The sequence below is a fragment of the Megalobrama amblycephala genome, linkage group LG13 (assembly GCF_018812025.1).
Source record: "Megalobrama amblycephala isolate DHTTF-2021 linkage group LG13, ASM1881202v1, whole genome shotgun sequence".
Taxonomy (NCBI): domain Eukaryota; kingdom Metazoa; phylum Chordata; class Actinopteri; order Cypriniformes; family Xenocyprididae; genus Megalobrama; species Megalobrama amblycephala.
The window spans coordinates 15,979,725-16,006,233 of record NC_063056.1 but is presented as its reverse complement, the minus strand read 5'-3'; the positions used below and the strand labels follow the sequence as shown (position 1 = coordinate 16,006,233).

At 38.0% G+C, this 26,509-nt stretch overlaps 1 protein-coding gene across 5 annotated transcripts in view; it reads right to left on the bottom strand.

The window, feature by feature from the left end:
• The window catches only part of fhod3b (formin homology 2 domain containing 3b), a 227,573-nt gene that overhangs the window by 189,707 nt on the left and 11,357 nt on the right, over positions 1 to 26,509 (bottom strand). For all 5 annotated transcript variants that reach the window (XM_048152875.1, XM_048152877.1, XM_048152878.1 and 2 more), the window contains exons 2-3: positions 18,871 to 18,977; positions 3,560 to 3,624 (exon numbers count right to left, since the gene is read on the bottom strand). In XM_048152875.1, the coding sequence (XP_048008832.1) occupies positions 3,560 to 3,624; positions 18,871 to 18,977 (172 nt within the window). The remainder of the gene's footprint in view (positions 1 to 3,559; positions 3,625 to 18,870; positions 18,978 to 26,509) is intronic.

Here is a 26,509-nt window from a genome sequence, read left to right as displayed (position 1 = left end):
CTCTGTCCATCAAATTGTTCGTTAAATATTGGAAACTATTTCAAAAACCAAATTTGGTGAACTAGTCCTAGGTTTTTGGCTCAACGTCAATAAATGTTAAAAAGCTTTAAAAACTATATATTTTCTATGGTAAACAGCCTGTATTTGCTGTAAATGGTCTTTTCCATCTATGATCAAGATGGTTATAGGCTTGCTAAGTATTTTTATGCATGTGCGTAAAGTCCTTAAAGCGCTTGAACCCCGATAACTGCTGCTCGCAGCTATATTTATTATTGCCTCAGCTCAAATTATACATGATAGACCACAAACTGTAGTTGATTTTAACTCCCAAAGTGTAACTGCAGTTACAAATATGATGCCAAAACCAATCTAACTGGGAAAAAGAAAAAAGAAATTATAAAGTAATATAGTAAATGCACATAATATAGTCTTTATAATACTAATAAATAAATAATTAAACAAAATTTCATTAAAAAATTCAAAGTCATCCCTAAAAGCTGCCTAAATCATGAATCCTTTTCCTCTCTTTCATTAACAAAAATTGTGAGACACTTTTTAAGCCTAAAGACAAGCAGCTGTCATCTTGGGTCATCCGCTTAGAGAGCGAGAGAGAGTCTCACCCAACCCTTACCTCCCACACACACGTCCCACCTTTGACCCAGATAGGCCTTCAATCACACAAGCACACAGCTGGTCAGAAAAGCGATCCCATCATCGCTAAGAGGAATGCAGCGTGGTTTAGGACAAGTCCCGGGATAGAGGATAGAATGGCAGGAAAACATTCAACAAGCTGTAGAGAGGCAAGGCAACATCTGCAGAGCATAGTGGTCCTCTTATCAAGCTGCTCTTTCCATACGGGTTTAAATCGTAGATACGGAACATTGATTCCACAGAGAAAAACAATGCAGTCACTCAAAGTATGTTATCAAGACATAAATCAATGGCGTGTTTTGAAGCAACCGTTTAGAGCTGTTGATAGGTGAAGCTTCTCGGAAGGGATTGCTACAAGAGGCACTTGTGCTAAGCTGCTGCCCTCTTTCACGGTTCGCAAATTGCGAGAAAGGCTTCCCAGGAAAGGGAAAACCACTCATGGGCAGGTGTCTGAGCAGGTCTCATTTGTAAAATCTCTCTTAACAGATCCTCAGACCTTGCCAGGAGTTTCAGCAACTTTATTTTTGGATCGAAATACCCCTAGAAGAACAGCTTTGGAGTTTCCAAATGGTTCCGCAATGCTTCAGGCATGCAGGATCAGTAAATAGTATCAACGCTTGAGTTGACTGCGAGAGATAACTGCACTTCTTTCTTGGGCCAGTTTTTGTCCCTGGTACCCTTAAATAACACTTTTGCGAAACGTACAAATTAAAATCTGACAGTTCTGAGCTTAATGGCTTTTGCAGGCTGACGGTTATATTTTCCTCTGCAGTCTGGAGAGGGAAAACCGTACGAGCCACGTGTGCTTGGCTGCAGTGCAGCACGCCACTAAGTTTATACTGCTCGCTACAGACACACACTTGTCTTAAACACTGACTACCAGTTCCTGTAGACAACGGCAGTGAATCACTTAGACATCTGACTGTCGGCATGAAGTCTGATCCACATGGAGTGGCGCAGGGATAACATCAGAACCCGTAAGACTAATTCGCCGCTGGTTTCTTTGAGATTTTCCTATGGGGTTTTATGATGGGGTTTTTCAGTTTATGAGTAAAATAAAGCTTGTGGTAAATGTAACTTGACGATACTTTGATGTTTTGTTCTACAACGTGAATTACACACAACTATAACCCAAAAACGGCCTAATCTAGTTACTTATTAAAAATGTACGTTTTCAAAAATGAACACAACTGCTTCAAAATTCACGTTTTCAGTATGGGTGGGTGTATTTACATTGTAGAACAAAACGTCAAAGTATTGTTAAGTTATGTTTACCACAGGTTGACAACCAAAATACATATATTCTTTCCTAATAATTATTCTTTCCCCCCATTGGGGGCAGTCGTGGCCTAATTGTTAGAGTCAGACTGGTAACCTAAAGGTTGCAGGTTCAATTCTCAATACCAGAAGGAAATTACCTTGCGCAAGGCACCTAACCCCCAATCGCTCCCCAAGCGCCACAGCAAAAAAAAAAAAAAAAAAGGCTGCCGATTGCTCCTGATGTGTGTGCACTAACTTGGGTGGGTTAAATGCAGAGGGCAGATTCCAAGTATGGGTTACCATACTTGGCCTTCACGGCACTTTCACTTTTTTTTATATTTGGAGTTCAATACACAACTTATCATTTTCAAACTCTTAAAGTCGATATGAAACAGAAGTTGCAATAGTATTTTCTTCCCAATTGTGATGTATATCCAAATGAAACAGCTTCTCTAACATGAAAAAAATGTAGGGCGAGACTTCGTAGCGATACACTTGTTTTCTCAAAATCATCACTTCCAGTGAAACTGCTGCAAAATACAAATAGAAAGGGAAGTTGTAGCCACTGGCAAAAGTTTTCTTTATTTGTATAGTAAAAAATTATTCAGTTTTAATATAACTCCATGAACTCGTAAACCGACTTTTGCTATAAAACTATGGCATACAATTGGATATTGCTACATCACATTATTATTATTATTATCACAATTTATCATAAAAAAAGATACATGGATGGAAACCCAGCCTGGTAACTTCCAAGTGCACTGGTTAAACACATTCTTATGTGAAACGTGCATCAGACGGTCCATATACGGTTCACGGTTGTGCTGTCTGAAACTATGAGTCACCGAGGGAACATCAACCCCTAAAGTGAGTTACATGCATACTACACTTCCCGAGAAACTACACGGTTTATATCCTTAATGGGTTTTGAGGGTGCTGTCTGTGACACTTAATCCTTCGTGATACAGGGATAGCCATAGCCGCCCTGCTTCCACACAGTGACACAGATGTTAATCTGGGATAAGGCTTATGGTGGTAATGAAGCCTGATTCTGTCAACAGGGTTTAGGGACATTAGATAAACAATGAGATTGCGAAGAAATATACATTAACTATGTAAGATAATAATTTTTTTGATGTTAATATGATAGATAATTTAGTGTTTTTGAAATCGATCACACAAACTATAAATTAAGATGCCCTCTTCAGCCAAAATTAAATTAAAGGAATTAAATTAAAAATGTTTTAAACTCCAGTATGCTTTACACAAGGTGAGGTGGGGCCTGTGTGTGCATGTCTAAAGAACTACCCTGGCATTCATATAAAGTTGCTGCATTAGCTATTTTATTATAATTGAGAAATCAAGCATGGAACATTTTTAAACTAAATCATAAAAGTTGCGGCGTGAGGGCATATTAGCAACAGGAAATCTTTACCACACAGTAAAAATCAAGCAAGGGCCTCAGCACGTATAATTTACACATCCGTCATTCAACAAGCAACAAATGAGAAAATAATTCCTAAACAATCTGATGCAGCCAGAATCTGCTGACTGAGCCAGAAATTTAAATGGGTGTAGATTGAGTATAAAATGTTTTTCTCGCCATTTATAGTTTATTTAATGGGAAACAGCATTTGTTACTCACCTATGCAGGCATGGACTCTGACAGACAGCTGTGTTCTCAGGACAATACTGTGCTTCTTTCCTCTCCTGGGGAACAAACACAAAAACAAATGATCATCATGCAGAAACTTGAATAAATAAGCAAAGTTAACAGGACTATGTTGGCAATATGGTAATAATTTTCATGTGCCTTTGCCTTTGTAGTGATTCACTTTTTTTTTTTCACAATGACAAAAGTTGATTCACTGTGAATTCATATTTAAAAAAAAAAAAAAAAAAAAAAACTATACTAAATCATTTAATGAGTCATAAATGTTACTTGTGCAATATAAGTTGCCTTAGGTAAACTGGTTACATTTTCAACAAAAAGCAAAGCAAAGCAAATCCATTTTGTTTTGCTTTGTTTTACTTTCTGTTTTGTTGAAAAATAAAACAAAACAAAAATTCAAAAACAACACTTAACAAAATTCGCTTTTGAAACTAACTGAAAACCAGTGAATTGTGAATCAAATGAATTCGCTTTTATACATGCTAAATCATTTAGGGTGTGTTCACACTTACAGTTCGGTTCTCTTGGTTCTTTTGGTCTGGACCAAAAAAGAAAATGATACATTTAGACCTGGTTCGCTTAGCATTTACACTGTCATTTTTAATACCAAACCTAAAGATACAAAACAAATACAAAAAAATGGGTTTTATGACGCATATTTAGCGATGGAACTTATTGAACATCCAAAACAATTCTGTGTTCTTGGCTAAATGTGCTTGGTGTGCATACGAATTATGGTATTTTTAAAGGTTTATTCCCCCAAAAAATGAAAATTCTGCCTTCAATTACTCATGTCGTTCCACACCCATAAGACCATCGTTCATCTTCGGAAAACAAATTAAAGTATTTTTGACAGCAAGTTAATTTACACTTTGAAGCGACTTTTAAGCTTTACGAATATTTTGTTTCGAATCAGTGGTTCAGAACGTGTATCAAACTGCCAAAGTCATGTGAACCACTGAAATTTCAAAGCACTTATGAAATAACAAAGCATTGTTTACTGAAATCACGTGACTTTCGAGCTCCGAACCACTGATTCGAAACAAAAGATTTGTAAAACTTCGAAGCTTCATGAAGCAGTGTTTTGAAATCAGCCATCACTAGATATTGCTGAATAAAGTCATTTTGTTTTTGGAGCACAAAAAGTATTCTCGTCACTTCAAAACATTAAGATTGAACCACTGTACTCACATGAACTTCTTAAAAAATGTTTTTAGTACCTTTGATGGGCATTTGCTGTCAATGCAGGCCTCATTGAGCCATCGGATTTTATCAAAAATATATTCATTTGAGTTCCGAAGATGAACAGGTGGGTGTGGAACGCTTTTACCAATTGAAAACTCACAAAGAGCTTAGAAAATGTGTAAAGCAGTCAAAACAGCACCAGGAATCCCTCCGTCACACACACAAATGAAGATCTGCTGTAAGAGGATGAAGTTTTGACGCCTGTACTGAACTGAATGCTTGAGCATTCTATCCTTTATAGGGTCGCATCTTGTGACATCACATCCTGTTTTTGTTTCATTTAGAGGTCTTTGGTCCATGTTGCATTCATATTTAAGTCAAACTACACCAATGTTCGACCCATCTTTTCAGAGGTCTCGGTCCACTTGTTTGGCGTGCACCAGGGTTCGGATGGCAGCACTCACACTTTTTCAAATGAACACTGTGTGTTTGTTTTAAGTGAACAAAACCTGCCAAGTGTGAACACACTCTTATTTTGTTGAGCGCAACCATCCCTAGTACTAAGTTAAACGACAGCAATACAATAGTTGAGTTGAAGTGAGGGAGTGATGCTAGATGAACTGTCACAGGAGTAGGCTAAACAGCCTCATGTTATGATTGAAGATTAGATAAAAAAAGCTTTTCCCAAGCTTTCATTTGGTACACCATATACAGTATATGAGAGCATTTTGATAGAGCATAATGCATCCAGTTGTATTTATATACACTTATGAAGGTGAATGTTCCACAGCACCTCTGTTTACATCAGTAGCCTGATGCTGTATGTTGCATCTGCTCTTATATTTAGGTCAAGTGATTTAAGCTGCTAAAGTCTTGAGGGAGCAGAGCCATGTGTGGCCTTGAGCTCCAAAAGACAGTAAAGACCCAGCCGCCTTCCTGTGGCTAACTACTAACTGTCAGGAGACTCAGGAACTGGAAGAAACTGGGAAGAAACTGGATGGACGAAGGGGGCGAAGAGAGCCCTGTTGTGAAGAAAGGATCAGATAGCATCCGGACTTCCCTGACCCTCAGAGCAGAGGTGGCCGAGGGAATGACATGTAGGTCACGCCATCCATATAAAGAGTGACAGACAAGTACGGGCACAGACCCAACCCCCTGTTTTCCATAGATTATCAGGCCAGATGAACAGAGGGATTGTCTGTCTCATGAATAACTGGAAGTAAACACACAATGGAATGAGAGCTATCTATCCTCCAACTCAAATGCAGCTGCAATTGAGTTGGAGGATAGATCAAGATGGATGGATGCTGAACGTTCAGCTTTAGAACAAGTCAACCAACCGCAATCAGGATCGACAGCAACTATGTAGTACACTCTGGGTTGTTTCAACCCATGTCTGGGTCAAATATAGACAAACCCAACTGTTGGGTTTAAAAATGTAATTTAAAAATTTAAACCAACATTTGACCATATTGACCCAACCATGGGTTGAAACAACCCAGCATTTTTTAGAGTGTAACATCCATGTGGGTTGAAGCCTCCATTTACCAGACATGAGATAAACACATGGAGTGGACAAGATGCAACACAATAAAGAAAAGCAGACAAAACAGAAACTCATGGAGATGGGAGAAAAGATATGATTTTTCTAGAAGATTCACTTCCTCAAGCCTACAGTATGATAGTGCAGGTTTGCTTTCCAACACTGAGACCTGTAAACAAATGCAGCATTGTGTGAGTTAAACAATGAAAGTTTGATGATCTGGCTGGCAGTGTGCCACAGATGGGGGCATCTCCATTAGTGACTACCTACCAGCACTCTTCAAAACGCTCTGCTACACACTTAAAAACACTGTAGTGATATAGCACACAGACTTGAGGAGCATTGTTCATAGACATGTATTCAGTAATAGCATGTACATCTACAATTAACATGCACGTTTGTGTCATTGTGGACACTTCAAAATACTTTGGAAACATTCTAGATAACATATTAACCAAATTGTGTCCAATCCTGCTCCTGGAGGGCCACTGTCTTGCTGCTGTTTAGCTCCAACTCCAATTAAACACACCTGAACCAGCTAATCAAGGTTTTTAGGCATACAGGAAACTTCCAGGCTGGTGTGTTGTGGTAAGTTAGAGCTGAACTCTGCAGGACAGTGGCCCTCCAGGACTGAGTTTGGACACCCCTGGTTTAGATTATTCTGAACACACGTACAGGACTCCAGAATGCGCCCATATTTCCTGCCAGTGCGACTAAATTGTAAGAAGTCATACTGGTGCCACTATCACGTTGCCCAACTGATAAGAGCTGCCATTTCTGTTGCAAATAAGAAACAGCGAGTGAAAGCGGAACGAAACCAAACTACTCGTTTGAGCTGCAAAGCGAGGACCATTTATCAGCTCGGACCAATAATAGACAGCGCAGCGCGAGCTCAGAAGAGGTTAGTCACATGTTTTTACATTATTCATTTCAGAGTTCGTACAACCTTTTGAGAGTGAAATTTTCAGTGTTTCACACAACTTTTTCCAGCACTTCGAAGCTCTAAATATTGTCCAATTTAAATGTTTTTTAATTTTATGACATTATTTGTTCATCCTTCAAAGATTATCTCCATCTGTAAAGCTAAAAGCTTCAAGATGTAGGAAAACTAACACTTGGTTGCAAACAAACACTTTTATTTAAAAATATCTTAAAATTAAATAAATGTATATATTTTTTATTCTGGCACGATTTTATAACATCATATATCAACATTGTGCAAAACGGTATTATAATTGTGTAGAAGTCGTTGCTTTGTTATGAGAAAGAATGTCCAGAATAATGAATTTCATTGATGTCATTCAGAGTAACCAATATAAAGGGACCATTTTGGATCAAGTCATGCAGTCAATATCATGTGACAGGATGTGACATCATTCAGACACCTGCACAGGACCACATGGTCATGAAGCAAAGTAACTAACTCTCTCTTAACTATTTGAGAAACATCAGGTCATTCGGTTCAACCGCTATAAAACATGGAAAATGTTTTAATATTTTAAAAACTTGTACTAAATATAAAATGATTGTCATTTTATAGCTAGATATCAGCCTGTTAGCATTGATTGAAAATATCGTAATTTGGTATAACCAAAAGTGTCATTCGGTAAAACCGAAGTTTTGGTTTGACTTTTTTGGTGACAAATTTTGTCCATCTTGTAAAAAATGATAAAATCAGTGTTAACTGCTTATAAAAACCATACAATCTCATTGTTAACACTTAATAAAACTTTAAAATTTAAAAAAAATTTAAAAAATCCTGGTATTTTTTCTCTAAACAACAATAAAGTTTATCTTTAACCAATTTTGTAATACACTATTACATTGATAATAGTGTTAAAAATGTAACCAATTTGCCTAATAGGTTATCTAAAAAAAATTTCATGCCATTTTGCCATTTCAAAATGGGCAATTTTCTAAATACAACATATGGGCACATGCCTGGGCCAGAGATACAGTGTGTCAGCATGGCTTTAAGAAACTTGACAGACAGCATCATGCAACTTAATCTTTCTGCCGTTGAAGCTAATGAGTAACTGGATCCATTTCATAATGAACTTGCGCTTTCCTCACCAGTAACAGTAGCCTGGCTACTAACCATAACCTTACTCTACAGCGTCCTACATGCTCATTATCAAATTAAACAGAATCTAAGAATATGCATGAGATACCCAGAGGAATCCAGTTTTTGCATTTCTGGAGCAATACGGAGAAAAGCGCAGGAGTGCTGGATTCTGAGGGTGAAGCTGTATGTCTTGGCTTTACGTCTTGGCTCAATACTGTGAGAATTTCAGCGTGTGGGTGCCTGCCAAGCGACTACATGGCTGTGGATGGTCTAGCACATACAGTACGGCTGACATAGCGTGTATCATCCTGCACTGGTGTCCACGCTGTTTCCCTGAGCGCAGCTCCGCTGGAGAGAAGATCTGCAGCCGGATGACTCAGTCTTTTTTCCACAGCTCACGGCCCAATGATTTGAGTTACCCAGACAAACGTGCCCAGCTTTGTGAAACAGAATAGCCCCTGCAACCTGAGATCTGTTTGGGGCCAAAAGGAGAAAGTGTCTCCAACATCAGCCACGTAACACCAGCAAAAGACACAGACAGTCTCATTTTGCTTATCCAAGACAAATTACCCTGACTTTAGAATTTCACAACCATGAAGAGACCTTTTCACAGCAGTTCTGTTACATAAGAACACAAATAAAGCTCTGTTGCACTGACAATATTTGGATGGGTAGTCCAAAAAGCGGTCGATAAGCGAGGAATTTTTATTTGGGCATTAACAATCTGCAACAGCGTTATGTTGAATTGGCAAAAATTAAAATATATATAAATGTGTTATATAATTAATATATTATTGACAATACTTGACCTCCGCTTCAATCACTCACAGCCTAATTTCCATTTGTGACTAATTAAAAACTGTATAGTGTCTATCCTGACTAATGTCTCTGGCAGAAAGAGCAAGGGAGGAGCACTGTAGATTTAGGACCCTGCTCTGGCAAATGAATGAACAAACCTAACCTCTCCAGGTTAATCATCAAAACCCCTGAACAGACCTTCATAACAAATGCTTGTCTGTAGGGAAAGTTGAAGTTTAAAGCAGACTCAGACCTCTGAGATGAACTAGCACATCGGTCTACTCTTTATTTACTCCCAAACGCCTTATAAACCCTGATCCCGGCCCCATGCAGTCTCTGCTGGGTCTGTGGAGTTCTGCCAGGCGGACTCTAACCAACTTTATTTGACTGTTCACTACCAGCCTATTTATGGAATATCACACTATGAAGTCCCATAAAGACACAAAGGGAGAGAAAAATTGAGAGGGATAAAATTACAGAGAGAAGACCCATTGTCGACAGATAGCGTTTACCTTCTTGCCCTGCATACTTGGACCCTGTTCAAAAACAACCATTTGCCTATAGTGCAATTAAAAGCAGACTATACAGGGCCTCCTGGAACAGATATGACTCAGCAAATAAGCTAGAAATTAAGGTTTCCGAGCACCTAGTGCATTTATGGACCAGCACTTCTCAGTGCAAAAATTAACCACTTGTGTATTTCTCAAGACAAAAGGAAATAGTTTACATAAAATATAAAGGATTTGACATCATTTACTTACTCTCATATCATTCTTTCTTCTATGGATATCAAAATGGAGCTTTTTCCATACTCTTTTCCATGTGATTACAATTAATGACAATTAATAAAGCTCTAAAAAGAACACAGAATGGAAGCATCATGTGATCCAATTCTGTACAAGTCAATGGAAATCTTTGAGAGTTCATGACATAACTAGCAATATCCAATTTCTGAACTATTCAGACCTATTCAATGAATCATTTAATGACAAATCAGTTGTTCACAAAAAAAAATAGAAAAATAATTAGTATATAATCTATTTTTTTAATAATTGTTTTTGTTAAATGTAATGGTAAATATTCTTTACAAAAAAAAAAAAGTAAAACATTATGGATTACTTTTATAGTTTAGATTAAGTTTAGTTTATATTTAGATTTATATTCTTCCAAGTCTATTACAAGTTTCAACAAAATGTTACTAGAACACGCTAAATAAAATTACCATAGTGACAAGTTTAAATCAGCTGAATTTGCAACAAGGTTCAAAGTAACACAGAAAACCAAAAGTTTAAAACATAAAAACATATGAATATTGAAGAGAGAATGTTAGATATAGCGATAATAAAGATGGTCTGAATGATTCATTCACAAATGTGACCCTGGACCACAAAACCAGTCATAATTCGCACGGGTATATTTGCAGCAATAGCCAACAATACACTGTATGGGTCAAAATTATAATTTTTTCTTTTATGCCAAAAATCATTAGTATATTAAGTAAAGATCATGTTCCATGAAGATATTTTGTACATTTCCTACCGTAAATATATCAAAAATGTATTTTTGTGAGTGCACATGCATTGCTAAGGACTGATTTTCTCAATATTTTGATTTTTTTTGCACCTTCAGATTCCAGATTTTAAATTCTCAGCCAAATATTGTCCCATCCTAACAAACCATACATCAATGGAAAGCCCTTTTAACCCTTAAATGCATACCTCGGGTCTTTAGTGACCCGGGACGTCATTCACTACCCTCCTCCTCGTTCATTTTTTAAAGTTAGACATCAACCTTCTTGGTATTGTTCAATCAATTCATTATAAAGAATATAACAAGAAAAAAATCATACAATTATAAAAGAATGCCTATTTTTGTATTCATTTTTTGTAAAAATTGTATAGGGTCGCTAACGACCCGAGGTATGTATGAGTGTACGTGTATTTTTTCTGCACAACAATAATTGAATCTTAGATGACGGAATAAGTGCAATTCACCTTTATTCCACAAGGTGGCAATGTCTGATACACAATGCTGAAGTGACGACTCATTCAGACAGAAAACGAAATAAGAAAAACATGAAATGGCTCAGCGATTTACTGCAGAGCAAGTACTGAACGCAATCAAATATGACTGTATCTGTTACAGGATGGATCTGGTGAAGCTGTTAGCGATCGAAATATTGATTTTGAAGATGTTGAAAATTATATAGTTTTGAGAATACGTTTGAGATTGCGAATGGGCTCATATTCGTGACCTCAAACATAAAACTAGCCCATTATTTGCTGAATGTACTGGGAAATGAGCTCTGACGAGGACAGTGATGATGGCATAAAACATCTGCTCAAACTGAGCCCTTTCAAGCTCCAAAAGGTAACAAAATACGATTTATTTTATTCTTCTGTAATTGTTACTCTAATATCAGAGGAGTTTTATATTATCGCGACAGGTAGAGATCCTTCCGTGTTAGATATAGATCCGGGTCGATAAAGACCCGAATATGTAAGAATGATTGGCGAAACAGTCATGCATTTAAGGGTTAAAAAAATTGACCCTTATGACTGGTTTTGTGGTCCAGGGTCACAAATTGCAGTGATCTGGTTTGTTTTGGGCATGCAAACCAGTCCAAAACAGCAACATTGGCTCAACCATTGGCAATGTTAAAGGTTGGCAAGGAAACCTGTTTGGAAACAATTATTTCTGCAGTTCCATTTCGTGCCACTAGTGGTGCTGAAATTATACACTGCACTGTATTTTAATATTTCACTCTTATAAACTGGAAGCATCCAAAATATGTAAAAATCCACTGAAGTATTATCACCTGTCAGTCTACTCAAAAGGTTCTCTAAAGACAGAGATCATAGAAACACATACACGGCACCTCAGTGTTTCCACACTTTTGACCACAGCTCCTCTGCCTGCCATTTACTTCAGCAATAAGGGAAAAATCCAGCGGTCCAGCTGAGCAGCCTCCTACCCCTCTATCCATGTAATCCGCACAAATATTTGAAGCGTTCCCATTAAAGGAACTAGGCGTTTCTCCAGGGCCAGAGGCTAACCGAGCCCGACGACAGCTCCTCCGGCACATCGGCCAGGAAAAAAACGAGTTCAAGAAAAATATAAGTGGGCAGAGAAAGCAAGAGGGGGAGACAGAGAGAATAGGAGAGGTATTCACATATAAAGAAGTGAGATTTTAGACACATTTATTCATTAATGTCAACAGTTATCTAGTTAGGAGTTTTGAGCCAAGTTTGATTTAGTGGACACAAAAATGTTTTACAAAAAATATGTATTTATTTATTTCAAATCTACAGCATTTTTTTTATGAAATAATTAAATATTTAAAAATATATTTAAAAAAAAAATATATTAATAATTTTTGTGGTGGGGCCAATAAAATTGTTGGCAAGAAGAAAAATCAGACTGGGCCACAAAATGATCCTTACTGTTGAGCCCTGGTGTAAGAGAGAAAATTTTGTTGGTGGTTTGCCAGAACTGAGGGTCTGCACTAACAGCGAATGGGATTAAATTCGGGGCCCTGTGTCAGGCTCTGACAGCTTTTTCTGAACCAGGTGGTGTGGTAATGATTAGGACGGTTAAGCCACTATGACACAGAGATATCCACCTTACAAAATGAGGCGTTAGAGGATCATTCCTCAATCGGAGCCCAAAGTGACTTCATATGACTGAGGCACCTGTGGAATGCAACTTGTAATCTGCATCCATTTCTGATTGTCCCTTTGGAATCCCATCACAGGCCTCCAGGTTCCGCATTGAGAAAGAAATCTCCAGGGACATGGATAAGCAACGAGAATAAGTCACATGCAAAATCACATCTGTTTATGATGACGTTATTTAAAAATGTGCATAAAAGCAATGGAGTAAATGTACTGTTGCAGTTGTTAGAACAGTTAATCTCAGTTTGAAAAGAAGTGAAAGCCAAAAGACGGGGGAGGAAAATACTTTGAGAATTAAGAAGAGCCTGATAATTCGTTCCAGGCCTAATGTAAACAGTAAGAAGATACAGTAGCAACAATGAAGCAGCAACAAAGGTACCTCAAATTATTCCTCGAGCCAATTAGCCTACTTTTTGTGTTTTCAGCAATTGATGAAATGTAGGTCAGACACATCACATGAAGCAAGATAGAAAACCACAAAAGAGGGAAGGAGGAGGAGAATGGTTTTGGTTTTAATCACGTACTTCGGCCAAGGTTTTTAGACCCCGTAATAAAGCACAACTTCAGTAAATGGAGGGGGTTGTGAACTCCAGCCCATCCAGGCCATAAAAGCCCACTGTGCTGAATTACCCTGTTATTAACAGTAATGTAGTTCTCCATTCCTGCTCTCCACAGCCCACTCAGACACTCTGCATGGGTCTAATAATGCACACCCTTGATAGCCTCTTTGGAAGGGGGGTCCTGAAGACAGACAGAAGAGGGAAACGGCACGCCAGTTGGCACTACCATTCATCTTTCAGAGACCAAAAGAAGTGGCCCTTCAGCTTCTCACTCATCTAAAAGACAACCATTCACTCACTATGTCTATAACTATATTTTGAATTGAGTGCAGTCCAGAGGAAATAAAATGGCGCTAGACCTGCCTCCACATTTACACAAAAATACATACCTAAATATTTGTGGCCTTGTCCAATAACAGCCTCAAATGCCAAAATCTAGCCTTCAATCACTGGCGTTTGACAGTTTCTGGAGGCTATGTCAACTCAGTGGCTAGAAAAGATAGCAGTAGTGTCTAATTAAACTGTGAGTCAAAAGCTACTCATTGAGGTCAAAGAAAAACTTGTTTGTTTTATTTGGTATGTTTACATGGGTTTGCGCCAGTATCGTGTGCAGTATTGTGAGATAATCACATTGTGTGATGTAAAATTGCAATTATGAGAGACAAAGTCACAATGGATGAAATAAAATTGCAATTATGATAAGTAAAGTCAATTGTGAGATATAAAGTCACAATTTACCCTTCGGCGGGAGTTTGATTGACAAGCGATCTAACCAATCATAACGCCAAATCCGCCATTTGGTCCGACAAAGCAGTCAGGAGTTAGAAGATTAACCTTGGTGGATTTGAACTTGAAAAATGGTGTGTAATTGCGTCTTTCCATGTTTTAAACAACATTCATTCTCATGTTCATTCATGTGTATTTGATGCTATAAATGTAGTAGGAAGAGATGATCGGTTCACGAGGCACTACAGCCATGACACATTAAAGAGCCACGAAACGGTTTTTATTGTTCAAATTTCTTAAAAATTACATAATTTGAAAGCTGGGACATTGTTTAATATCATAAGTAACCTGCACTGTCTTGTCTGTCGATGTGTTGTCAGTGTCCCCTTTGCTCCGCGATGGATTTTTCACTGCATGTGGTGTGACAGCGCCATGGCTTGTCGCACAAAGCAACAGTAACTAAGGGGGGCGGATCTTTGCGAAGGGTCAATTACAAGACAGTCACAACTGCGACACACAAAGTCACATTGTGAGAGATAAAGTTGAAATTATGAGAAATAAAGTCACAATTATGAGAAACAGTCACATAGAGGGAAATAAAGTCAAAAGTGAGATATACAAACTGAAATTAAGCGATTAAAATAATAGTTGTAAGATATAAAGTTGCAATTATGAGAAACAGTCATAATTGCAACATATACTGATGAGCCAAAATATTATGATTAGTCATAGGTGAAGTGAATATCATTGATCATCTCCTAACAAGGCCACATATTAATGCTGCCTTCACGTGCTATGGGAAATTTGATAATTCCCACTTCTGAAGTCGTGATTATGAGCTTATCGTATTCAAGTTTTGACATGAGAGGGCGTTCATGTGAATTTTTTTTTACCTTTTTTTACCTCGTGCACCAGGATGCACTGTGGGACAATGACAAGCCAGTGGAGGAAGTGGGATGCTCTAGGCAATGTTCTGCTGGGAAACCCTGCCTCCAGCCATTCATGTGAAAGTAAATTTGACACATGCCACCCACCTAAACATTGTTTCAGACCAAGTAAACCCCTTCATGACAATGGTGTTCCCTGGTGGACTCTTTCAGCAGGATAATGCACCGTGCCACACTGCACACATTGTCCAGGAATAGTTTGAAGAACAAGATGAAGAGTTCAAAGGTGTTGCCCTAGCCTCCAAATTCCCCAGATTTCAATCCAGTTGAGCATCTGCAGAATATGCTGGATTAACAAATTTGATCTTAGGTGGCTTCGCCTCGCAACCTACAGGACTGGAAGGATCTGCTGCTAATGTCTTGTTGCCAGATACCACAGGACACCTTGAGGGTCTTGTAAAGTCCATGCCTGAGCGGGTCACCACTATTTTGGCAACATGAAGAGGACCAACAGAATATTAGGCAGGTGATCAAAATGTACGCAAAAATTATTTTTAAAACAAACAAAGTCACATTTGCGAGATTATGAGATAAAAAGTCATACTGTGAGATACACTGATCAGGCATAACATTATGACCACCTTCCTAATATTGTGTTGGTCCCCCTTTTGCTGCCAAAACATCCCTGACTCGTCGAGGCATGGACTCCACTAGACCCCTGAAGGTGTGCTGTGGTATCTGGCACCAAGATGCTAGCAGCAGATCCTTCAAGTCCTGTAAGTTGCGAGGTAGGGCCTCCATGGATCGGACTTGTTTGTTCAGCACATCCCACAGATGCTCAATTGGATTGAGATCATGGGAATTTGGAGGCCAAGTCAACACCTCAAACTCATTGTTGTGCTCCTCAAACTATTCCTGGACCATTTTTGCTTTGTGGCAGGAGTATTATCCTGCTGAAAGAAGCCACAGTCACCAAGTAATACCGCTTCCATGAAAGGGTGTACATGGTCTGCAACAATGCTTAGGTAGGCGGTATGTGTCAAAGTAACATCCACATGGATGGCAGGATCCAAGGTTTCCCAGCAGAACATTGCCCAAAGCATCACACTGCCTTCGCCGGCTTGCCTTCTTCCCATAGTGCATCCTGATGCCACGTGTTCCCCAGGTAAGCGACACACACGCATCCTGGCCATCCACGTTTTGTAAAAGAAAACGTGATTCATCAGACCAGGCCACCTTCTTCCATTGCTCCATGGTCCAGTTCTGATGCTCACATGCCCACTGTTGGCGCTTTCAGCAGTGGACAGGGGTCAGCATGGGCACCCTGACTGGTCTGCAGCTATGCAGCCCCATACGCAACAAACTGCGATGCACTGTGTATTCTGACACCTTTCTATCAGAACCAGCATTAACTTCTTGAGCAATTTGAGCTACAGGAACTCATCTGTTGGATCGGACCACACAGGCCACCCTTCGTGAATCAATGAGTCTTGGCTCCCAATGACCCTGTCACCGGTTCACCACCGTTCCTTCCTTGGACCGCTTTTGATAGATACTGACCACTGCAGACCAGGAAGACCCCACAAGAGCTGCAGTTTTGGAGATGCTCTGATGCCCAGTCGTCTAGCCATCACAATTTGGCCCTTGTCAAACTCGCTCAAATCCTTACGCTTGCCCATTTTTTCTAGCTTATAACACATCAACTTTGAGGACAAAATGTTCACTTGCTGCCTAATATATCCCACCCACTAACAGTGCCGTGATGAAGAGATAATCAGTGTTATTCACTTCACCTGTCAATGGTCATAATGTTATGCCTGATCGGTGTATAAAGTCATAATTATGAGAAAAAGTCACAATTGTGAGATATAAATCCACATTGTGAGTGACAAAGTTGCAGTTATGAGAAATAATGATGCAATTACGAGAATCAGTCACAATTTTAAAATATAAAGTCACATTGTGAGAGATAAAGTTGCAATTATGAGAAATAGTCGCTTGTGAGATATAAAGTAACATTGTGAGATACCATGTCACAATACAAGATATAAAGGCCCGGTTTCACAGACAGGGCTTAGCCTAAGCCAGGATTAGGCCTTAGATCAATTAGGACATTTAAGTAGCTTTTATAAACGTTCACTGGAAAAACATATTACTGTGTGCATCTTGAGACAAAACAATGGCAGTGACATATTTTAAGATTTGTCAGTACAAATTACTTTCAGTTAAAACAGCTCAAACATGCATTTTAGTCTAGGACTAGCTTAAGCCTTGTCTGTGAAACTAGGGGAAAGTGGTGGAAACAAGCTTCCATACTAATTCCATGGATATAAAACTGCAAACTAAAAAGATTCTGGGGGGATAAATTGTGTTTTAAACCATGATTAATTTTAAAAGAAGCATCTACTCTTGGACTTTTCTCAACAAGACAATTAACTCTGAATCTTGCCAACTTTCTTAAGACCGGAGGCTGACATCATCTGTGCCCTTGCCAACCAGTCAGGTATTTTGAGGGCTCGGTGAATAGAGGCCTGTCACAGAACGACAGTGGTATGTGCTCAAGATAAAAGAACATGTGCTGTGAGATTTTAAGGTCTTTCTGATAGCTTTAGATGGAATGTTTTATGGAATGCACTTGACTTGATTGTGCTTATAGTTGCCTCCAATGTAACAAGATGTGAAATAACCTCTTCAAAGACAATAATAAAGGTTTTTAAGGGGATGTAAATAACTCATCCATCCACTGGTCTTCCAATCTACTACAAAGCAAGAACTCTTTCAATGTCAATAAAGGGAGAAATTGTTGCTCAAACTGATGAGCAATATCATTGCAATCTGTTCTCCTCATAATACTATGAACTGCACAAGACAGCAAAAAAGAAAACACTACAACTTGGAAACTAACAGCCATATTTAACAGGGTTGTGGATCATCATCAGACACTTCAGAATCAATAGTGATTCAGTGATTCAGACTAACAAAGTGATTGTCAGTATACAGCTAATATGTATTTAAACCTTGTATATGAAAATGCACAAATGCTTAAAGTGTGAGAGAAATCAAAAAAATCAAAAGATGTGGTACATAATTAAAGGACAAATTTAGCTCAAAATGAAAAATCTGCAATTAATTATTCACCCTCATGTTGTTCCATACCAGTAAGCAGTTATTTTTCCCATGAAAAATAAAGCAGGAAACTTAATGCAGCCCTTAAGCTAGAAACAATACAACTAAACACAAAAGACTGAAATTTAAGCCATTATTCAATGACAAGTCTATTTCATTTTATTCCTAAGTGTCAAGCCTAAATGTGGGGTACAGTTTGGAATGGGACACAATTTGGGTCAAACATATTTAGGTCAATGACAAAATAGAGTTTCTATCATAAAGAGTTATACTTTTTTCAAGAGAGTTTACATTAAAAAATGTCAAGTGGTGTAACCAAATACAAATTAATAGTCATTATTTTAAAAAACATTTTTATGCATTATAATTAAATCATATATATCACACTGTATATAATTAGATATGCATTATATATAGTTTTTTTAGATCAAGTTTTACATTTTCTTTCAAGGTAAAATGTATTTAAGTCATTATCAGTGAACAAATAATTCTTTTGAGCAGAGTCTTTTCAGTTAACTGGATGATGAAACTGAATGATTCATTCATGAAAATGTACTTTTATGGAGCTTTTTTTGGGTTACTTTTGGATGGAAAAGAGTTGCGTGAAGTAAAAATATCTACTTTTTTCTGTTCCACAGAGGAAAGTCATACAGGTTCGTAACAACATTAACGTAAATAAATAATGACAATTTTCATTTTCCATTTTTCACTGTTGCTTACCCTCCATCCTCCTGAAAGCCTTCAAGTTCATCTCTTTGCTCGGCCAAGGTGGATTCCAAGTCCAGATAACTGCCATTATGAGACAATTGTAAAGCACAGTCATCGAGCTAAAAGAGGAACAAAATGAAAAAGACAGATTAAAAGAAAAATTAATAAGCAACATGAATCAAAGTTCCTTCTTAAAATATATAATTATGATAAAACAACAATACATCCACAGCATAAATACATATTCAAGTAATATCAATGCATTTGATATGCATGACATCAGGCTGATATCATGCTGAGCCTTGACATGTCAGCTATGTGCTTCACAGGAATGCACCATCATTTTTTTATTCATAACATCACACAACTTCATAAACTGTGACAAACCACACTCAAGCAGTCCTTTCATGCTCTGATTCATATTTCAACTTATTATCAACTCTTTGACACAGATACTGTAAAACACTGGGTGCCATTAAAGCTTAGAAGTGCTTAAAGTCATTATGCTGTCATGTTTCTACGCTACCTTCATTAAAGGGTGCGTTTTGTCAGAACGTTATTTCAAAACGTGTCAGATTCATTTTAATATCTCAACTGAGGAATCAAAAGAACTTGTCATAACTTTAACGCACTCTTATTCAAAGCATTCAGGCTATCTGATTTATAGAAGTGTTGTGAGAAGCCCATCCACACTATTTGGAGATATGCAGCAGTCTAAAGAGGTCTGCTCCGTTGGAGGCCTGCCTGTTTGTTGACACTCAATTATGGCCCAGCGATGGGATTTGAAACCTCCCAGGGGGCTGTTGCCAGGCAGCAGCGTGAACTGTCAATCAACGTGCGAGCAGGGTCACCCGCGACTCTAAACATGCTAATTACACGCACTGTTCCCAGTTGACTCCCCCCAGCCCCAGATCAGGCCTTTAAGCCCCAGCCTGGCTTACCGAGCCACATCCAGCCCCAGGGACAGGCAAGAATATCCTTCATGCGTTGGTACCAAGTGGAGTTTACTTTTGGCAGCATGTCTAGAATACCAAAGCGGTCTTTGCTGAAAGTCTCTGTCCCCACCTGTAAGATCTTTGGAATCCTACTAGTTTTAAATTGCATTGGTATATGAAAACACATGCTTGGACAATTGATTTAGCTAAAATTACCATAAAGCTACTTAAGGAGTACTATGTGCAAGAGTTAGCATGTCTATTTAAAGGGATAGTTCTTCTAAAAATGAAAAATTCTGTCATCATTTACTCACCCTCAAGTAGTTCCAAACCTGTATGAATTTCTTTGTACTGTTGTACACATGGGAGGATATTTGGAAGAATGTCAGTAACCAAACAGATCCCCCATTGACTACCATAGTATTTATTTTCCCTATTATGGTAGTAAATGGGGGGCGAGATCTGTTTGGTTACTGACATTCTTCCAAATATCTTACTTTGTGTTCAGCAGAACAAAGAAATTCATACAGGTTTGGAACTACTTGAGGGTTAGCTGAAATGTGGGGTATGGGATAAAATTTGTGCCAATGACAAAATGCAGTATCTACGATAAAGAAAACACAACTGAATTTAAAACACATGTGCCAAGTTTTAAGAATGTACTCTGAATTCGAATTGGTTTTCATTAATTTAAAGGTGCCCTAGAACTTTTTTTTAAAAGATGTAATATAAGTCTAAGGAGTCCCCTGAATGTGTCTGTGAAGTTTCAGCTCAAAATACCCCATAGATTTTTTTTAATTCATTTTTTTTAACTGCCTATTTTGGGGCATCATTATAAATGAGCCAATTCAGGGTGTGTGGCCCTTTAAATCTTGTGCTCCACACCCCAAGAACTTGCGCTTGCCTTAAACAACATAATAAAAAGTTCAAACAGCTAATATAACCCTCAAAATGGATCTTTACAAAGTGTCCGTCATGCAGCATGTCTAATCGCGTTGACCTTGACTTCTCATAAAGGTCATTTCCTGTTTTATTTTGTTTTTTCCTGTAAGCTGGTCGCACCACGTGACTTGGCAAAGGTTCTTGTTTGTTTAGTTTTTTCCAAATATAAGGTTTTCTTTTCAAGAATTTCCTCTACAGTATGATAGTCATAGAGTTCACTCTGACATTTTTACCTTCCCCAAAAAATATCACAATGTATTTTAATTCAAAAATTAAAAATATGTTCATTTTAGAGGTGGTGTATTCAAATGACTATGTATGAATTGTATTTTAAATGTATTTTTGAATAAATTAATAAATCTGCACAAATAAAAAAAAATTAGCATCATGTCATTGACCCATTTATATTATAGGCTACATGCTGCCCTGAACGGAGCACCTTGTCCAAACCTGACTCTGTCGGGAAATAACTACAACCTCTGAAACTATTAATCCACCCCAGAGTTTTGGTCTATGTTTTCCATAAAGCCACTGTCTACGTTTTTTCCTCTATATAAGTTGGGCAGCACTGAGATAAAGACGACAGACTCTTGAGCAGATTGCAAGTGGCCCGGTAACAGGATTACTGCTCTTCCCCACCTCCCAACACCTTTGACTGCATGTCTGCTGCGAATTACACACCAGTGAACAGCATTAGGTGTGGCAGCTAGAAACCTTAAGCCTCTTTTACACAGAGATTCCAGAAAAGTTGTTCCTGTAACTGTTCTGGTATATTGGGATTTGTTCATTCACACTGTCAGAGCTTTCTTGTATTCTGTGCTTCCGGATTTGACCAGATTTAAATGGCTGACTATCGAAGGAGGAGCAGAAAGTCTATACAAAAAGGGAAAAATGAAGACAACAATGGGTGCGAACTGATTTGCTGAAAAATGTTTCAGTTGTTTTAGGATGGCACCAATATGCACAATATTCAAAACATTCTACTTGTGAATCAAATCTTATAACGAAATATATATTTTTAAAAACACCTGTTTTAAAAATTAAAAATCAAAAATATTTGAAAACTAAAAAAAGATTTAAAGTAAAAAAAAAAAAATAATAATAATAATAATAATAAATGACCAGATTTTAAAGTGTTTTTGTTTTTTTACATGATGTCTGGCCAATTTTTTTTCCCGTTACATTTTGAAAAGATTTTAACCTAAGTTGGACATTACGCTTTCCTTTATGTGAATATTCCCGATGTGCATATTAGGGACGTGTCCATATTTTTAACCCGATTGTTTATTGTATTGTATAAATGTTTAGTCCACTAATCGTCTTAAGGAAGCTCTGTATAATTAGTTTCAATTTAAACTGAACCTGATCGGACGTGTTTCTTAGAGGCGTTTACATAAGATGTGTTCTTGACGAAGCAAAACAAAATGGAACATAATGTTCAAGGCGTGTTTTTAAAAGTCAAACTATTTTTAACTTGACAAAGCTCATGGCGGGACAGTCAAAAAAAATCAGATGATGTGACTCAACCAAAATTGTGACAATGCGTATGGCTATAGAGGCAGTGATTTTTTTGACAACAGCCCCGGTTGGATGAAAAGTCAACATCATGACCAATTTGTGAACATGGAATACACGGTTTAAAAAAAAAAAAAAAAATCCTAAGTTGTAAATAAAGTTAATAAAAACAAATTCTGACATTGAAAGACATTACAGAAAACATTTCATTTCAACTTGACTGGTTTTCAGATTATCCATTAACAGGCTCTGTCTTTCAATTTCCTGCCACAAATCACAGTAATTTAATTAAAAGTGGAGAGAAAGAGTGAACTGATCGAGCGAGGATGCTACTGTAACTGGTAAAGGCATTAAGGGTTGAAAAGCTTTGATCCCATGACCACGCTATTCATTTCAGAGAGCTGGTAGCGCCCAAACATCATGTTATGTTGGAGAAACGACACACAACATGTGGTCAACCATGGCAACGATGACTACACTGCCTCATCTTTCTACCTCAAGGGTCTTCATTTCCTATCATCCCTGAAAGAATGCTCAACTTTTCTTGTGACAACAAGCTCAGTGAGGCATGACACTTGAAGGAAAGGATGAGGGTAGTTACAAATAGAGAGAGTTTAATTTAACATGTCCTTAAGATAGAAAGAGTGCTACACAAGATTACAGCCCAGATCTGAAGCTCACAGGAAATCCAGCCAAGCAATCCAAAGTCGGACTATATTTAGGGCACACAGACCTGGTAGAGACTTGTCTGGTAGAGATATAGGTGGGGTGTGATACGATGTGTAAGTAATCATGACAAAAAAAAGAAACCAAGAAAAACAAGGACATTTCACTCATTCTCATTTCATTTATCAGTTTTAAAGCCATTTACAGCATGAAGGAGGCATGAAGTCAAAAATGACATAACTGTCCTTAAGAGCTTATATTACTGTAAACCTTAAATTAGTTTGACGGATCGAATGATCAATTTCCTGCCACAAATCACAGTAATTTAATTAAAAGTGGAGAGAAACTTTTACGGTACAACCCCAACAAAAGTAAATAAAGGATATTTAATTTAAGAATAATCAATGATATTTGTAAAAAAAAAAAAAAATAATAATAATGATTGTATATTAAAGGTGCCCTAGATTATGTTTTTAAAAGATGTAATATAAGTCTAAGGTGTCCCCTGAATGTGTCTGTGAAGTTTCAGCTCAAAATACCTCATAGATTTTTTTTATTAATTTTTTTAACTGCCTATTTTGGGGCATCATTATAAACGCGCCGATTTTATGCTGTGCGGCCCCTTTAAATTTCGTGCTCTCCGCCCACGGAGCTCGTGCTTGCCTTAAACAGTGCATAAACAAAGTTTACACAGCTAATATAACCCTCAAAATGGATCTTTACAAAGTGTTCGTCATGCATGCGTCGGATTATGTGAGTATTGTATACTGTTATATTGTTTACTTCTGATTTTGAATGAGTTTGATAGTGCTCCGTGGCTAACGGCTAATGCTACACTGTTGGAGAGATTTATAAAGAATGAAGTTGTGTTTATGCATTATACAGACTGCAAGTGTTTAAAAATGAAAATAGCGACGGCTCTTGTCTCCGTGAATACAGTAATAACCGATGGTAACTTTAACCACATTTAACAGTACATTAGCAACATGCTAATGAAACATTTAGAAAGACAATTTACAAATATCACTAAAAATATCATGTTATCATGGATCATGTCAGTTATTATTGCTCCATCTGCCATTTTTCGCTATTGTTCTTGCTTGCTTACCTAGTCTGATGATTTGGTTGTGCACATCCAGACGTTAGTACTGGCTGCCCTTGTCTAATGCCTTTCATAATGTTGGAAACGTGGGCTGGCATATGCAAATATTGGGGGCGTACACCCCGACTGTTACGTAACAGTCGGTGTTATGTTGAGATTCGCCTGTTCTTCGGAGATCTTTTAAACAAATGAGATTTATATAAGAAGGAGGAAACAATGGAGTTTGAGACTCACTGTATGTCATTTCCATGTATTGAACTCTTGTTATTTAACTATGCCAAGATAAATTCAATTTTTAATTTGAGGGCACCTTTAAAAAATAATGATTAAAGGGTTAGTTCACCCAAAAATGAAAATTCTGTCATTTATTACTCACCCTCATGTCGTTCCACACCTGTAAGACCTTCATTAATCTTCGGAACACAAATTAAGATATTTTAGTCGAAATCAGATGGCTCAGTGAGGCCTCCATAGGGAGCAATGACACTTCCGCTCTCAAGATCCATAAAGGTACTAAAAACATGTTTAAATCAGTTCATGTGAGTACAGTGGTTCAATATTAATATTATAAAGCGACGAGAATATTTTTGGAGCACCAAAAAAAACAAAATAACAACTTATATAGTGATGGCCGATTTCAAAACACTGCTTCATGATGACAGGATTTTCATTTTTATGTTAGAGTTGTCAAAAGTACCGACTTTGGTACCAAATCAGTACTGAAATTTAAAAAATGTGACGCTTTGAGTGCTGTTGAGCGGATTCGTAAACACCTCTGATTGGCTGTTGGTGTTGACGCACTCATCGGATATGTCTGAGATTGGCTTCCATGATCAATACTTAAAAAACATGTTGTAAATAATCATCAATGACGCTCTTCACTGAGCACTTACACAGATACAAATGGGAGCGTTTGAAAGCAAGCGTCTACCATGGACTAGTCTGCTGATAGACGCCTGCTTTCAAATGCTCCCACTCCCGCTTTCAAAACACTTTCAAATTTAAACACTTCCGTGTGCTTTCAAACGCTCCAGTGCGTTGATCATTGTAGCCAATCACAGACATACCCAATGAACAGGTCAACACAATAGCCAATCAAAGCTGTTTGAGAATCCGCTCAACAGCGCTCAAAGCCTCACATTTTTAAAATTTCAGTACCAACTACCGAAGTCAGTACTTTTGACAGCTCTATTTTGGGTGAACTATCCCTTTAAGAGAGGTTCTGTTACAGGAGACCAGGAATTCCATTAAGATTGGAACATAATGTGATAGTTCACTCAAAAATGAAAATTCTGTCATCTTTTTCGTTCCAAAACTGTGTGACTTTGTGAGTTTTTGTGACTGTGTGAGTTTTTTTGTCCAAACTATGAAAGTCAATGGAGTCCAATGTTGTTTGGATCTAAACATTCTTTAAAATGTTGTCTTTTGGTTTGGAACAACATGAGGGTGAGTAAATTCATTTTCATTTCTGAGTAAACTTGAACTCATTTTATTCTTTCTAAAGTAACAAAAACTGATCCCGAATCATCTCATAACTTCAGACTCCGTTAGCTTAAAATAACTCAGACTTAGATCCAAGAATAAACTCTTCCTTTTAAAACACTGCAAACATTAAAGTGCCTGATACCGCTGGATATAAATTCTCAGGCAAACATTATATATAGCCCATTATGTTGTTATAAGACCCTTATGTTAGACCCTTAAACTAAAGTGTTGCACTTCGTTCTCGAGCCAGAACTCCCTTGTCTTGGCTCGAGAGTTGTAATGTATTTACAACTTCAAGAGGCAGAAAGTAGATTGCTTCCTAAGAACTTGGCAGGGTAATTGAGCGGGGAAAAAACATTTTTGGTTCATTTTTTCCTCTTTTTCGCGGTCTCCAGCTGTGCTCCATCTTTCTCAGATTGACCCAGATATTTCATTGCAAGAGACCCCGTGCAGGTACTTCAGATTAGTCACCCGGCCGGGAGCGAGTCGGGGACACTGATAACAATCAGACGGACGCGGCCTCTGGCGTGCTCGCTCCGGTCGGCGCTGGAGTTCCAGCGGTGGGCTCCGTTCCATGCGCTTTCATGTCAGCTGTACCGTGGATCAATCAGACTGCAGCAGCTAACAGCATTCCGCTCTGCCGCTGAGCTGACTGCCAGGTGCCTTGCATTACTGTCAACAGACGGTGAGAGGGTGAGGGCCAGCTTTAACCATAATGTGCTGGTGTTTCTTGGGAAACAGTCACCCTTCAATGGTCTTCAATGGTCAGTTCTATAATCTCACTCTCTCTGTGTCCTTCATCGAGTGTTTCGTAAGGCTCACAGCGATGGTGTGAGATTTGCCAGCCTTTCTTCAGAATGACATCAGCCCCTTTAACAGGGAGGTGACTGTATCTGAAAACTCATTTTCACTCATTTACCACTCTTGTGACTGGAACACACGGTCTAATTACAAAAAAAAAAAAAATAATGTACGAAAAACAGAAGGAAAAAAATGAAGTATTTAA